The sequence below is a fragment of the Neovison vison genome, chromosome 3, assembly GCF_020171115.1.
Source record: "Neovison vison isolate M4711 chromosome 3, ASM_NN_V1, whole genome shotgun sequence".
NCBI classification, from domain to species: Eukaryota; Metazoa; Chordata; class Mammalia; order Carnivora; family Mustelidae; genus Neogale; species Neogale vison.
The window spans coordinates 181853759-181869911 of NC_058093.1; the positions used below are offsets into that span (position 1 = coordinate 181853759).

Genomic DNA, 16153 nt, shown 5'->3' on the forward strand with positions numbered 1-16153 from the left:
AGCAGGGAGCCTGTTTCTCCTCTCTCTCTCACTGCCTCTCTGCCTACTTGTGATCTCTGTCTGTCAAATAAATAAATAAAATCTTAAAAAAAAAAAAAAGACAAACAATTCAGGGTTTTTTTAGACTTTATTTTTTTGGAAGATTTAGGTTCACAGCAAAATTGAGAGGAAGGTACAGAAGTTTCCTGTATATATTCTGCTCTCCCACCAGAGTATGGTACGTTTGTTACAATTAATAATTCAGTTTTAAAAATGCTAAAAAATTTAAAAAATTTTTAAAAAGGCAAAAAAGTTGAAAAGGCACTTTACCAAAGATCATGTACAAATGGCAAATAAGCACCTGCAAATATGCTCAATATCATTAGTCATTAAAGAAATAAAAGTTGAAGTCACAATGAGGTACTACTACACACCAACAAGAATGACCAAAATTGAATAAAATTGAAATATTGGGGCGCCTGGATGGTTCCGTCGGTTAACCATCTTCCTCTTGATTTTTGGCTCAGGTCATGATTTCAGGGTCATGAGATTGAGCTCTGTATCGGGCTTCTAGCCAGCTTGGGATTTTCTCTCTTTCCCTCTCTGTCTGCCCCTCCCCTCTGCTCTCTTCCCCTCTTTCTCCCTCTCTAGAAAAACAAGTAACAAGAAAAAAAAAAAACAAAAACCGGGTGTTGACAAGGACATGGGGCAACTGGACCTCTCATTGTTGCTCTTGGTAATGTAAAATGGTATAGTAATTTTAGAAGACAGTTTGGCAGTTTCTTTCAAAGTTAAACATATGGTTACCATATGACCAAGCAATCTCACTTTTAAGTATTTAAAAGAAGAAAGCACATACCCACACAAAACATACACGTATGAAATGTTCATAACAGCTCTAGTTAGAATAGCTCAAAATTAGGAAGGACCCAAATGTCCATCAGCTGGTGACTGGATGAACAGATTGGTGTATCATGACATATTACTCAGCAGACTACTAATACAAACAGCAAAGTAGATGAATAGTTTAAAAAAAACATTATTTTGTGTGAAGGAAGCCACATACAAAATATTTCTTATGGATCGACTCAATTTATATGAAACTCAAGAAAAGGGAAAACTATAGCAATGAAAAATAGGTCAGTGGTTGTCAGGTGCCAGGAGATGGTGAAGGGTACTTTGTGTGGTGATGGGAACGTTTATATCGTGATTGCGGTGGTGGTGGTGACTTTGCTGTATTCATTTGTCAAAATTAATTGAATTGCATACTTAAAATTGACACCCTTTCCCCAAAAAAGTATCACAGGATATAATTTTATATAGATGGGTTCCAGAAATGGTGAACACATTAACCAGAATTGACCATTTTCATGGTGCAGCCACAAACTAAGATCCGCATGTTATTTTCCAAGCCGTTAACAAATCCTCCTCTATCCAGATAGTTCGCCTGGCTGTAACTGTTACCTTTTCAGCTCTAGGAAATGAGAAGGAAACTTCTAAATGGTGATGATGTGAAATTGTTGAATATGTGTTATATTTGGGCTGACCAGTTCTTCATTTGTCTTATTTGAACAGGAGTGTGAAACCAAGATTGCGCAAGAGATTGCCAGTCTTTCAAAAGAGGATGTTTCCAAAGAAGAAATGAATGAAAATGAGGAAGTTATAAATATTCTCCTTGCCCAGGTAAGCTAACCTTTTTCTTCTGTTTTTCAAAATCCTTTTTAAAAAATAAAAATTATACATATTTAAAGTGTACAGCATGATGATTTGGTAGACCTATACATAGAGAAATGATTACAATAAAGCTTGTTAACATTGTCTTCTCATCTAACTACCTTTTCCTTTTGTGATGGGAGCACCTGAAATCCATTCCTTTAGTGTATTTCGAGAGATCTAGATACTCTAGATCTCTAGACTTACTCGTCCTTTGTAATTGCAACTTTGTATCGTTTGACCAATATCCCCTCATCTTCTCTCTCCCCCAGCCTCTGGTAATCACTGTTTTGCTCTCTACTATTATGAGTTCTACTTTTTTTTTTTTTTTAATTCTACCTAAAAGTGAGATCATACAGTCTGCCTTTCTCTGGCTTTTTTCATTTAGCATCATGTCCTCCAGGTTTATCCATGTTATCCTAAAATGGCAGGGTTTCCTTCTCTCAGTGCTGAATAATACTCCAGTGTATGTGTCTGTACACACCCACATCTTTATCCATTTGTGCATTGACCACTGAGTTGTTTTCATCTTTTGACTATCGTGAATAATGCTGTAGTGAACATGGCAGTGCAGGTATCTTTTCAGTATCCTTTTCATTTTCTTAGGGTTTAAACCCAGAGATGGAATTGCTGGATCATATGGTAGTTCCTCCATTCTATTTGCCGTAATGGCTGCCTTCAGTTTACATTCCCATAACAGTGTATGAGTTCCATGCCAATGGTTGTTTTTGTTTTGTTTTGTTTTTTTAAATAATAGTCATCCTAACAGTTGTGAGGTAATATCTCATTGTGGTTTTGATTTTCATTTTCCTGATAATAAGTTATGTTGAGCATCTTTTGATATATGTACTGGTGATTTGTAGTTCTTCTGTTTAGAAATGTCTGTTCAGGTCCTTTGCCATTTTTGAAATGGGTTGGTTGTGTTCTACCTGTTGTATTGGTTGCATTCCTTAGAAACTTTGGAATATTCACCCCTTACCTGATATGTGGTTTGCAGATATTTTCACCTGTTCCATAGGTTGTCTCCTTACTCTTTTGACTTTTTCCTTTGCTTTTTGACTTTGGTCTATTTTTTGCTTTAGTTGCCTGCTTTGGGGGGGTCATATCTAAAAATTCATTGCCTAGACCAGTGTTTTTCCTGAAAAATCTATGTTTTTTTCTAATAGTTACATAGTTTAGGTCTTATATTTAAATCTTTAATTCATTATGAATTGACTTATATATATGGAATGAGCTTAAGTGTCCAGTTTTATTCTTTTGCATGTGGAAGACAAGTTTCCCTACACCATTTATTGAAGGGATGGTCCTTTCCCTATACGTGTTCTTGGCACTTTGCAAAGATGAGTTGGCCGTAAATGTGTGGATTTATTTTTGGCTCTCTCTTCCACTCTGTTGGTCTCTATTTCACCAGTAACATACTGTTTTATTAAATAAAGCTTTTGAAATCAGTGTACTTTGAAATCAGGTAGTGTGATGCCTCCAACTTTGTTCCTTTTGTTCAGGATTGCTTTGGTACTAATAGACTGTTTTGGTTCTGTATAAATTTTAGGATTGTTTTTTCCTATTTCTGTGAAAAACACCATTGGAATTTTGAATCTCTAGATCTCTCTGGGTAGTATGAACATTTTAACAATATTACTTCTTCTGATCTGTGAACATGGGTATTTTTCCATGTATTTGTGTCTTCAGTTTTTTCATCAATGTTTTAGTTTTTAATAGCTCTTTTACTTCCTTGGTTAAATTTATTCAAAATATTTTGATGCTATTGTAAATAGGATTTTCTTAATTTCTTTTTCAGATAGTTTGCTAGTATACAAAAATACAATGGATTTTTGTATGTTGATTTTATATTCTGCAACTTTACAGAATGGGTTTAACAGGTTTTTTGTTTTTTGTTGTTTTGGTAGCATCTTTAGGGTTTTCTATATATGGAATATATAGTCTGCAAACAGACAATTTTACTTCTTTCCAATTTGGATACCTTTTATTTCTTTTCCTTGTCTAATTACTCTAACTAGGACTTCCAGTAATAAATAGTAAATAGAAGTGAGAGTGGGCATAATTGCGTTGTTCCTGATCTTAGAAGAAATGCTTTTAACCTTTAACTGTTGAGTATGATGTTACCTGTGGGCTCGCCAAATGTGGCCTTTATTACGATGATCTGTGTTCCTTCTCTACCCACTTTGTTAAGACTTTTTATAATGAGAGGAAAAACTTTAATTTTGTCTAATGCTTTTTGGCATCTACTGAGATTATGATCATAGGATTTTTTATCTTTCATTCTGTCATTGTGGTGTATCACATTTATTGATTTGCATGTGTTGAACTATCCTTGCTCTCCAGAGATAAATCCCACTTGATCATGTTGTGTGATTTTTTTTTTTTTTTAAAGATTTTATTTATTTATTTGACAGAGAGAGATCACAAGTAGGCAGAGAGGCGGGCAGAGAGAGATAGAGGAGGAAGCAGGCTCCCCGCTGAGCAGAGAGCCCGATGCGGGACTCGATCCCAGGATCCTGAGATCATGACCTGAGCCGAAGGCAGCGGCTTAACCCACTGAGCCACCCAGGCGCCCCTTGTGTGATCTTTTTAATGTATTGTTGAATTTGGTTTGCTGGTATGTGTTGAGGATTTTTGCATCAATGTTCATCAGGGGTGCCAGCCTGTTACTTTCGTGTAATGTCTTTGGCTCTGGGACGAGGGTAATGCTGGCCTTGTAAAAAGAGGTTTGGGAGCATTTTTAAGTTTGCTTGGAAGAGTTTGAAAAGGATTGGAATTATTTCTTTAGATATTTGGTAGAATTCACTTGTGAAGCCATCTGGTCCTGGTTTTTGCTTAGTTAGGCAATTTTTTATTATTGAGTCAATCTTTGTATTGCTTTCTTCAGATACTCAGTCTTTTTGATTCAGTCTTGGTAGGTAATATGTTTCTCAGAACATTTCCTTCTCTTCTAGGTTATCCAGTTTGTTGGTGTATAAATGCTTATAGTAGTCTCTTACAATGTTCTGTATTTCCGTGGTATCAGTTGTAATGTTTCCTCTTTGATTTATGGTTTTGAGTTCTCTCTTTTAGTCTAGCTACAGGTGTGCTATTTTTTTTGAAAAACCAACTCTTAGTTTTATTGATCTTTTATATTGATTTTCTAGTCTCTATTTCATTTATTTCTGCTCTGATCTGTATCATTTCCTCCCTTCCACTAATTTTAGGGTTAGTTTGTTCTATTTCTAGTTCCTTGAGGTGTAGAGATAGGTTGTTTCAGGGCTTTTTTCTTAGTGAGGGCATTTGTACCATAAACTTCCCTTTTCAAGTTGGTTTTGCTGGATCCCGTACTTTGGACATGTTGTGTTTCCACTTTGATTCATTACTAGATAATTAGATTGCATCTTTGACCTGTTGCTTGCTCAGGAGTGTGTTGCAAGACTCTTAATGGTCGTCATATATTAAATTTGAGAAGCTCAACTACAGAGGTGTGAATCTTTTAAAAAAAAGTTGTAAGATGATTTGGTAGCCTGAGAGGGATCATGCCTGTTGTATTTGTTCTTACCTTTATGTAGCGTTTCCTTAAGTGTTCTGCTGGAGAAAGAAACTACCTTCTGCTGATTACTTTTTACTGGACACTGTTCTAGGTGCTTAATCTTTTTTTTTAAAATATTTTATTTATTTATTTGACAGAGATCACAAGTAGACAGAGAGGCAGGCAGAGAGAGAGAGGAGGAAGCAGGCTCCCTGCTGAGCAGAGAGTCGGATGAGGGGCTCCATCCCAGGATCCTGGGATCATGACCTGAGCTGAAGGCAGAGGCTTTAACCTACTGAGCCACCCAGGTGCCCCCTAGGTGCTTAATCTTATCTTATTCATACACAGGTCTGAGTTATATGTGTTTTCCCCAACTTACAGATTAGTTGTACTTCTTCCATATTAATGAGATCAGACTTTAATAGTTCTTCCTGATTGGGCTCCTGGGTGGCTCAGTGGGTTAAGCCGCTGCCTTCGGCTCAGGTCATGATCTCAGGGTCCTGGGATCGAGTCCCGCATGGGACTCTCTGCTCAGCAGGGAGCCTGCTTCCCTCACTCTCTCTGCCTGCCTCTCCGTCTGCTTGTGATTTCTCTCTGTCAAATAAATAAATAAAATCTTTAGAAAAAAAATAGTTCTTCCTGACCACAAAGTTTGGGATTCTTAAAATGTAATAGTACAGATTTTTTTAAAAAAAGATTTTATTTATTTGACAGAGAGAGAGAGAGGAAAGAGAGCATAAGCAGTGGGAGAGACAGAGGGAAGGGAGGAGGTGGCTCCCTGCAGAGCAAGGGAAGTCTGACATGGGACTTGATCCTAGGACTCCGGGATCATGACCCAAGCCTAAGGTAGTGCCTTAACCAACTGAGCCACCCAGGCGCCCCATCACAGTACAGATTTTATCTGATTGTTGTTGCTGATAATATTTATTTTGATTTTATTCTTTGTGGTTGAAAGTTGTTGGAGATAACTTGTTTTATTTTTCATTGATTTGACAAATAGTTCTTTAGTATCTATTGTTCTAGGTGTAGAGCTGAAGGTGAGCTCCTTTCTTTCCCTCTGAACTTCTTAAGTCAACCTTACTCTGTTCTGGAATCTTCTAGAGTTTAACCAGAAATGAATGAAATTCTTTTAACTAGAATCTTCTAGAGTTTAACCAGAAATGAATGAAATTCTGACAGCAATCAGTCTGTACTCCCAGAAATCCATGAAAGTGGGATACCTAAAGCCACGCAAGTTCCAGGCCTTTTCTGTCACTTGAGAAAGACCATGTTTTGCCTGTCAGGGACACATAGCTCTTCCCCTGAAGGTGAGATGAGGTTCCAGATTATGTCTTTATTTCAGACTTTTCCAATCTGATATTTCTCAGCACATTAGTTTTACTAGGTGCACTGTGGTAAAGGGAAGGCATCTGTGTTTAGAAACCCATGGGGAAGGAACACTGCATATTCCATCTCCAAGAGCTCACTCATGCTTGCCAGAAGCTTTGAATGGTTCCCTTTAGAACCTGACCACAGTGTCTTTCAGGTTTGATCAAAGGTGTTTATCCTCTGGATACCTAGGAGTTGGGAAGGAAATGCTGTAGACCTTTGCCTACAACTCCTTGTTCTCATAGCCATACATTTCTGCCTCTGACATTCTGGTTTGGTTCTTTTTTCTAGGTTGGAGGGGTTGGGTAGATCTTCCTTCCCCCCACTTTGGTGATTCAGTTTTAGAAATGCATATTCTGGGGGGATCTGGGTGGCTCAGTGGGTAAAAGCCTCTGCCTTCAGCTCAGGTCATGATCCCAGGGTCCTGGGATCAAGCCCCACATCGGGCTCTCTGCTCCTTGGAGAGCTTGCTTCCTCTTCTCTCTACCTGCCTCTCTGCCTACTTGTGATCTTTGTCTGTCAAATAAATAAATAAAATCTTTAAAGAAAAAAGAAATGCATATTCTGTGAAAGCACAGTATTTGTTCTTTATCATCTCTGGGGACATGCGTTGAAGAGGATGGTAGCTTTTGGTGAGGAGAAAGGATTTCTGGGAACATCTTGCCTTTACTAGATCTGCTTTGAGATGATACTGACATCAGCTCTGTATTTCCTGGGTCTTTATCACAGTTCATGGTCAAGGGCCATTTTGACCCTGAAACAGACACTCCCTTTACTGAGAGGTGGGAAGGCGTTCAGAAGGGACTGAGAATCAAAAACAGACATAGTCACTTGACCTTTGGCTTTGTGCCCAGTGTGATGGCCTCATAGGGAACTTTTGCAAAATGAGGACATGGGATTCCTAGGTGGCATTTTATGTCTTGAGAAAAATCTAGACATTCCTCCCAGAGAGCCTTTTCTCAGAGAGCCTTAATATTGAGGAAACAGGATATAAGCTTTGCAGTCCAAGCTTTCCCATAACTTGTGTTATGCATGTATAGGGCTAAAGAAGTCAAGGGAACAATGTCCCAGAAAAGTGACTTGTCCTAGACTCATACTTCCAAAGGTGTTCACCAGTGGTCTTTATTTCAGGAGAATGAGATCCTGACTGAACAGGAGGAGCTTCTAGCCATGGAGCAGTTTCTGCGCCGACAGATTGCCTCAGAAAAAGAAGAGATTGAACGCCTCAGAGCCGAGATTGCTGAAATTCAGAGGTAAAGGAAAGCAGAGAGTTTTAAGTATACAAGAATACTTAGTTAAATATAAACATAAAATTGTTTTAGCTCTCAGACTTTCATACAAAAGAACTAGGCATCCAAATCAGTCATCTTTTTCTTTCTCTTTGTTTTTAAAATTTGAGAGAGATAGTATGTACACAATTGGGGGTGAGGGGAGAGGGAGAGAGACTCTAAAGTAGACTCTGCAGAGCATGGAGCGCAAGCAGGGTCGAGTCTATGACCCTAGGATCATGACCTGAGCTGAAACCAAGAGTCGGCGCTCCACTGACTGACCACCCACGCACCCCTAAGTTTTTTCTTCTTTTTTTTTTTTAAAGATTTTATTTATTTATTTATTTGAGAGAGATCACAAGTAGGCAGGGGTGGGGGAAGCAGGCTCCCTGCTGAGCAGGGACCCCCCCCCCCACCATGTGGGGCTTGATCCCAGGACCCTGAGATCATGACCTGAGCTGAAGGCAGAGGCTCAACCCACTGAGCCACCCAGGCGCCCCCCACCAAGTTTCATCTTGATTAAGCCTTAAGAATGGTGCTATATTAAGTGTTTCATGAAAACCTGGTGAATCTAAAAGAAGGGTAGGAAGGAAGCAGCATTCCTTCCGCTACTCACTGTCCTTTTCTCTTGATCTCCTGCCCACAGCCGTCAGCAGCATGGCCGCAGTGAGACTGAGGAGTACTCCTCGGACAGTGAGAGTGAGAGTGAGGACGAAGAGGAGCTTCAGATCATCCTGGAGGACTTACAGAGGCAGAATGAAGAACTAGAAGTGAGCACCAGCTTCCCAAAACTTGTAGAGGCTACCTCTTTCCCTTAGAAGTCGTCTTTTCCTTGGGAAATAGCGGGGAGGCTGAGAAGAGAGGAGTTTAGGGGACATCTCACTAGTGTGTGCAGGGCGTGAGCTGGTCCTGGCCGAGCACACAGCACAGGTGTGACCTCACGAGGCATCCCTGGGTGTGGTGACTCCCACTTACGGGGAAGCCTCACCTGACTGTCCTTGAATGGTTGTGGAAGATCTGGGCTAACTTCCCAGAGACGAACAGAAAGAGAAATGCTGGTGGAAGAAGGAAGAGTCCTGACTCACCTGTGGGTAAATGGGGACAAAGTTTTCTCTTGTCCCTCAATCCTTGAAGCAGCCAGTGTGAATAAATTTGGCACTGGGGATCTGGGAGGCAAGCGCATGGTGAAATGAAAGCAAGAGATTTACATGATCCTGATCAGAATTTCCCTTCTTACCTCAGATTAATCATGGTCTCTGGATGTTTTACCTCAGGGTTGAGAGAAAGCCATTCTTGTCTTAGAGTCCAAGAATGGTGGGATGACTTTCTCTCATCCCAGTACATTCAGTAGCTGGGGCAGATCAGAGCCACCCACTGCATAGGAAACTAGAATTCCACAGAAAACAGTAAGTCGTACAGACAGAGTTGAGACGGGGCAGCCCACTGAGGGTCAAGGCTCAGAACACTTGCCATAGCCAGGGCTGTGTTGTGGGAAAAGCGGAGCCACAGTTGGGACCTGGGCCTCCAGGTAGCTTCCCTTCTTTAGAAGGTCCTCGTGTTGGCACTTTATTTAACGTTTTACAGATCATATGAAAATCCTAAGTAGGAAAACGTTCCAGAATTGTAGTACTTAGGGTACAGGCTTAGCTGCTTTAATGAAGAGAATACTCTTCCGTTTTGGAACGAGACAGTTCTGTGCCTTGCCTGGCAGACGTCTAGGTCTCCCACCCTCCACACGAGTGGAAGACACATGGGGTCCAGAGTAGCCACTTAGGTTTTATCCACTCTTAGCAGGAACAGGGAAGGAACCCAAGAGCGCTTGGTGGTTAAGGGCAAGCAGCGCAAGTAGAAGCCAGCCCTTCTGCCCGACCCTGTCAGAGGCGCGCAGTGCCCAGCTATGGCTGGCTGCAGGGGAGGCTGGGACACACCTACTGCAGGTGAAGGCCACTGCTGAGCCATAGGCGCTAGCCCGCCGCCTCCGGAGCTCAGCGGAGTTTGGGATTAGCTCCCTCGGCTTTGCTGAAGGAATGAAGCGCTGTAGAACCGATAGCACTTGTTTGCCCAAGTACCACAGGACATGTGTGAAGTGATGCCGTTCACAACAGACAAGGACATCTGCTTTTGAGACAACTCTGGGATTTCCTCTTGTCTCTGACTTGTCACTTCTGATGGCTGGTAAAGTCACTTCTATCTTCCACTTACCTAAGGGGTGGTCAGGAGCCAGTTTAAAGCAAACCATTTTAAACACTAAAATATTTAATATCATTAAGCAAATTGTTTTCTGTTGTTGCATGTATCTTTTCCAGATGTGTTTACTCTTCTTTAAGGAGGATTTTGTGCATTCCGGGTCAAGGTGTTTATGTGTCTCATTTGCATATTCTTTTTTTTTTTTTTTAAGATTTTATTTATTTGTCAGAGAGAGAGAGAGCGAGCACAGGTAGACAGAATGGCAGGCAGAGGCAGAGGGAGAAGCAGGCTCCCTGCCAAGCAAGGAGCCCCATGTGGGACTCGATCCCAGGACGCTGGGATCATGACCTGAGCCTAAGGCAGCTGCTTAACCAACTGAGCCACCCAGGCGTCCCTCATTTGCATATTCATGTTCTCTCCTGTTTCACAAGTTGCCTAAAACAGAAATAGATTTTTTCTTGTGTAAGATACCCTTGTTCCTCATTGTCCCTCTCCCCTTCTTAAGTGACAACTGTTCCTTTGTCATTCAAGATAAAGAACAATCATTTGAATCAAGCGATTCACGAAGAGCGGGAAGCCATCATCGAACTGCGGGTGCAGCTGCGCCTGCTCCAGCTGCAGCGAGCCAAGCCCGAACCGCAGGTGCAGGACGAGGACGAGCCTGAGAGGCGTGGGGGCGCCGGACAGCCGCCCAGAGACAGCGCCCCAGAGACGAAAGCAGCTAAGGAGCAGCCAAAGGCAGGCAAGGAGCAGGCCAAGCCGTCCCCGAGCAGAGACAGGAAGGAGACACCCATCTGAGCAGCCCGAGCGTCACAGAATCCCCAGACCCGACGAGACCTGTGCATCTTACTGTAACCCTGAGAGTCGGAGTGGACAACTCTCTGCTGTACATTCTGTAAAGATGTCTTTTCTTCTCAGACTCTTCTTTCTTTTCACACGTATGACTTCTCCGCGTCAGGCTCAGGTTACACGGGAGGACAAAGCAGTGCACGCAGTGTGGGCTTGTAGGGGACAGATGAGTTTTCCAGATAGTGTCAGCTTATTTGAAGATTAATTTTCTTTGTTAACTTAAAACTATTTTAACCCTTGAGTGGCTTCTTTTTAAACCAAAAATCGTCTTTCTTTGCTTTTTTATTACAGCAGAATCAGGATCTCTTTCTGTCGTTCAAGGGGGGAACCAAACAAGGTGAACACTGTTCCTGCCTTGTGGATTGCCCCACAGTCTCACCCTCCGGGATCTCTGCTTACTAGTCACTCTTGCTCGTGCCTTTTACACCTTTTCGGTGCAGATTATATAATGGGGAGCTGCCTCATATCTCCTGATGGGCCAGAACGGCTCTTACTGAGGTTAACCTTTACCCACCCTTGTCACTCTCTCCTTTGACAGTCCTAAACCCCAGTCCACGAGCCTGAGTCACAGGATGGCCTAGCCAGTCCCAGACAGAACTGCCGGTGGAGCCTGCCCACTGGCTCCCGGGCAGCTGCCTCACTCCTGTGGGCTCCTCGCTGCTGGTGATCAGCGCATGTTTTCACTGGGTTGGTCCCAGGTAGCTGCCTGGCCTGAGGCATCCACACAGAGGATCTGTTTCTGAACCCAGAAATAATCTGTGTGACTGATCTGCCGTTAAACACAGAATGAGATTGCTTGCTTGGGCTAGAATGTAAAAGTCTCTTTGCCTGAATAAGCCATATATGCTCTTAGACAAAAGTTTTCAGTGACCCGTTTCATCTCAGTGAACCTGCTGATGGACTCCCAATTGACAAGATTGAGCAATAGAAAAAGAAAACTTTTCCTTTAACTGATAGCTGTGATCCCCGACCCCGTTTTCTTGCTTCTGCAACTTCTCTGGTGACTGAGGCATCTGGGAGGTCCGCCCTCAGGCACCCTTGTCCAGTCACGCTCTGTCGGAATCAGTGGCACCCATGAGGTAGGTCAGCTTTCACGGCTGTGAAGACAGACCCCACACACTCAAGGTGATGGAAACAAACCCCCACGAGGGCTCTGTCCTCTCCTAGTTACTATTTATTTTCAGCACCTGTTTGATGCGGTTTTTTATTCTCTACCTATTGCACTGTTGTGACTTGTTGGCCATTGTTTGATTTTTGTACGAAAAAAAGCTTTGTTATAGAAATCAGCATACTATTTTTTTAAATCTGGAGAGAAGATATTATGGTGACTGAAAATATGGTCAGGTGTCAAATATAAACGTATAAAAGCCTTCTTGCTGTCCCGTCGGTCATATTACATTCATTTCATTTGCTGGCAATATTGAAGGTTCCTTTTTTTGTTTGTGTAAACTCTAATTTCTATCAAGGTGTCATGGATTTTTAAAATTAGTATTTCATTACAGTTGTCTCAGCGTTGGTTAACTAATTTTTGCCAGCACCATTATTGATCAAGCAAATAAATTCAACAGCCATTTGAGGAAAAAAAACAAACAAACTACCAAACGCAGCGTCTTTTTTTTTTTTTTTTTTTTTTTGTATACATTCTTTCTTGAAGTAGTTAGCATCCTGTGGCTGACCCGGAGTTGGTTTGATATTTACGATCCAAGAGTGCCCTAACCTTTTTAACTCGCTGTCTGCTCCTCACCTCGGTGGACTTTGTGCCCGTTGCTGGTGGTGAGGTTTGCTGTCCTTCTTCCCCACGTAGGTGCTTGCTGCTGAGGGAGCATGTGATCATGTGGCCCAGCTGCCTGCGATTCGGGGCTGCGGCTTCTGTGAGTGATGGCCTGCTTCAGTGCAAAGTGGCCTTCAAAACAAAGCACAGGTCAGTCAGCCCAACTTGGCAAAAGAAGAGGTCGGTTATTACCAAGTCACTTACTTTAGGGGCTGACAGGGGTCTGTCCGGCAGATTAACTAGCATGGATTGGGCGAGTCCTGATGAAGATTCCATTGCCTGGAGCCTCAAAGCAGTAACTATGTTGTGTTTGCTGACATGGGGCTTAACATAAGTGACCCTGTGTTGGGCCTCTTGTTTCTAACACTAACCCCCACTTTTTTTTTTTTTTTTCCAATTTATTTTCAGAAAAACAGTATTCATTATTTTTTCACCACACCCAGTGCTCCATGCAAGCTGTGCCCTCTATAATACCCACCACCTGGTACCCCAACCTCCCACCCCCCCGCCACTTCAAACCCCTCAGATTGTTTTTCAGAGTCCATAGTCTCTCATGGTTCATCTCCCCTTCCAATTTACCCAAAAGCACATACCCTCCCCAATGTCCATAACCCTACCCCCCTTCTCCCAATCCCCCTCCCCCCAGCAACCCACAGTTTGTTTCGTGAGATTAAGAGTCACTTATGGTTTGTCTCCCTCCCTATCCCATCGTGTTTCATGGATTCTTCTCCTACCCACTTAAGCCCCCATGTTGCATCACCACTTCCTCATATCAGGGAGATCATATGATAGTTGTCTTTCTCCGCTTGACTTATTTCGCTAAGCATGATACGCTCTAGTTCCATCCATGTTGTCGCAAATGGCAAGATTTCGTTTCTTTTGATGGCTGCATAGTATTCCATTGTGTATATATACCACATCTTCTTGATCCATTCATCTATTGATGGACATCTAGGTTCTTTCCATAGTTTGGCTATTGTGGACATTGCTGCTATAAACATTCGGGTGCACGTGCCCCTTTGGATCACTACGTTTGTATCTTTAGGGTAAATTCCCAGTAGTGCAATTGCTGGGTCATAGGGCAGTTCTATTTTCAACATTTTGAGGAACCTCCATGCTGTTTTCCAGAGTGGTTGCACCAGTTTGCATTCCCACCAACAGTGTAGGAGGGTTCCCCTTTCTCCGCATCCTCGCCAGCATCTGTCATTTCCTGACTTGTTGATTTTAGCCATTCTGACTGGTGTGAGGTGATACCTCATTGTGGTTTTGATTTGTATTTCCCTGATGCCGAGTGATATGGAGCACTTTTTCATGTGTCTGTTGGCCATCTGGATGTCTTCTTTGCAGAAACGTCTGTTCATGTCCTCTGCCCATTTCTTGATTTAACCCCCACTTTTGATGAGACTCTCAGCCTTGAGAGATGGGATCAAAACTTAAGGCATTCGCGCTCCTCTCTGCTCCCATCCTGGTGTTCTTGCAGTTTTTACCCAGTGTTGGGTTCACATTCTTTAATTTGGTCATTCTCTGTTCCTTTTCTGATGCTGTATTCTTAGGGAGATCATTTGCATCCTGGTAAGTGGCAGCATACATGGATTTAAAGCTTCTGAGAGATTCAGACCAGGGAGTTATTAGGGCTATAAGCAGGATAAATCCCAGTGTCTGGAGTGTGCTCCAGAGCCATGGTCCCCAAGACCCACATCAGTCAACAAAGACCCTGTTTGAAGGAGTCGCTTATGCCAACTGGTGTGTTCACAGATCTTAGCTGAGTCTCCATGTGGCGCACAGGTGTCTCCAAGTGCAGCAAGTGGCACCGGCCACAGCACAGACACCTCCTTGCTCAGGTAACCAAGGGCCTTCCTGGTATCAGGAATCTCTCTGGTGGGAGAGCTGAGGGTCTGCTTGCTGCTGTGGGGCAGCTGTTGCTCTAGCAGCAGATTCTTCAGGACCTTCAGGGGCTGAGGAGACGTTCTGATCACCGCATTTGCACTCATGCTTAGCCAGGTGAAGAGCGGAATCTGTTGAAGGAAGTGAATCTGGAATCACGAAGGCTTCCTGGGAAATCTGGTTTGCTTCTGTGGCTTGGGGCCAGGCAGCTGACAGCCATGGAGGCCAGTAAAATTTCAGGACCTGTGGACTGCATGGGTGGTTGTATTCTGGGAAGCTTCTTGTATGTTTCTTGGTTCCGAGCCTGCGTGCAAGATTCCCCAGGTTTGGGGTTGTTAGCTGGAGAGAGAGGGATCGACCCGAGGGTTAGGGGAGCCTGACAGGATTAAGAGAGGGCCGAACTTGTTCCAAAGAAACCAAGGGATTGGAAATCAGAGAGAAGCTTGTAATAGACACAACTATGGGATCACCAGCATTGTAACAAATCCAACAGATGTATAGATGCTGATGACCTGCTTGAGGTATGTGAACAAGGTAGTTTATGGGCCAGAGGCAAGGCAAAGGTGAACAGAAGAATCCTAAAGACCTTCATGGTGTAAGACTTAGGGAAAGGATGGTCAGAGAAGGAAGGAATAGAAAGAAACATTCTTGGCCCCACGTCTTAGGAGAAAGCTGTCTACCTCAATGTTGGCTGCTTTTTTTCCTGGTCTCTCTTTTAAGATCTCCGGCCATTTGCACAGGCCTAGATGTGGTGGAGCCATCTTCAGTGTGAAATCTCCACCCAGGATTTAATACCTTGTAACTCGGCAGCAGCGTCAGTAGTCAAGAGTACTTGGTAGGGTCCTTTCCACGAATCTCACTTTTACAAAAGCATCAGGGTAAAGCAACTGTCTGTAAATGATAAGACTTTAAAAATGCCCATGGTTAATAATTTGATAAGTTCTTCGTAGACGGAAATGTAGTTATTTCATCATTTAAGGTAATTGGACAATGAGAATTTTGACAAATATCTAGAAATTGCAATTTCTGGATTACTTGTTAGTAATATATATCCATACTTCTATAACATAAGGGTTATTTATTTGACAGAGCGAGCGAGTGAGCAGTAGGGGGAGCAGCAGGCAGAGGGAGAGGGAGAGAGAGAGAGAGAGAGAGAGAGAGAAGCAGCCTCCCCCCTGAGCAGGGAGCCTGATGCGGGGGCTCGATGCAGGACCCTGGGGTCACGACCTGAGCTGAAGGCAGATGCCCAACTGACTGAGCCACCCAGGTGCCCCATCATATAGCCGAAGGTTTACTGTACACATATAATCTAAGCATTTAACAATGCTTCCCACATATTTTAACATGTTAAAGTAATGAAAGACAGCCTTTGAGATTTTCCACGGGCCCTCTGGGAAATCTCGAAGTTAGTTTGAGGTAAAAAACAAAAAAACAAAAAAAACCCAACAACGACAACAAAAAACTATTGAGAATTTTAAGAAAATGTCAAAAGTTTTAAACGTTTGATTAAATAGGATGACAGGTAATTACGAAATAATTATCTAGTGCAAGTCACAATAGAAGAGATAATGGGGTAAATATAGGCAGTTATATAGTTGTGAACAGAAAAGTCTCAATATC

At 42.6% G+C, this 16153-nt stretch overlaps 1 protein-coding gene across 1 annotated transcript in view; it reads left to right on the top strand.

Moving 5' to 3' along the window:
• The window catches only part of RALBP1 (ralA binding protein 1), a 58800-nt gene extending 46320 nt beyond the window's left edge, over positions 1-12480 (top strand). Inside the window, exons 7-10 of the mRNA XM_044243405.1 lie at positions 1555-1662; positions 7706-7827; positions 8489-8612; positions 10561-12480. Coding sequence (XP_044099340.1) covers positions 1555-1662; positions 7706-7827; positions 8489-8612; positions 10561-10827 — 621 coding nt within the window. The 3' untranslated portion in view covers positions 10828-12480. The remainder of the gene's footprint in view (positions 1-1554; positions 1663-7705; positions 7828-8488; positions 8613-10560) is intronic.
• Positions 12481-16153: the final 3673 nt, after the last annotated feature.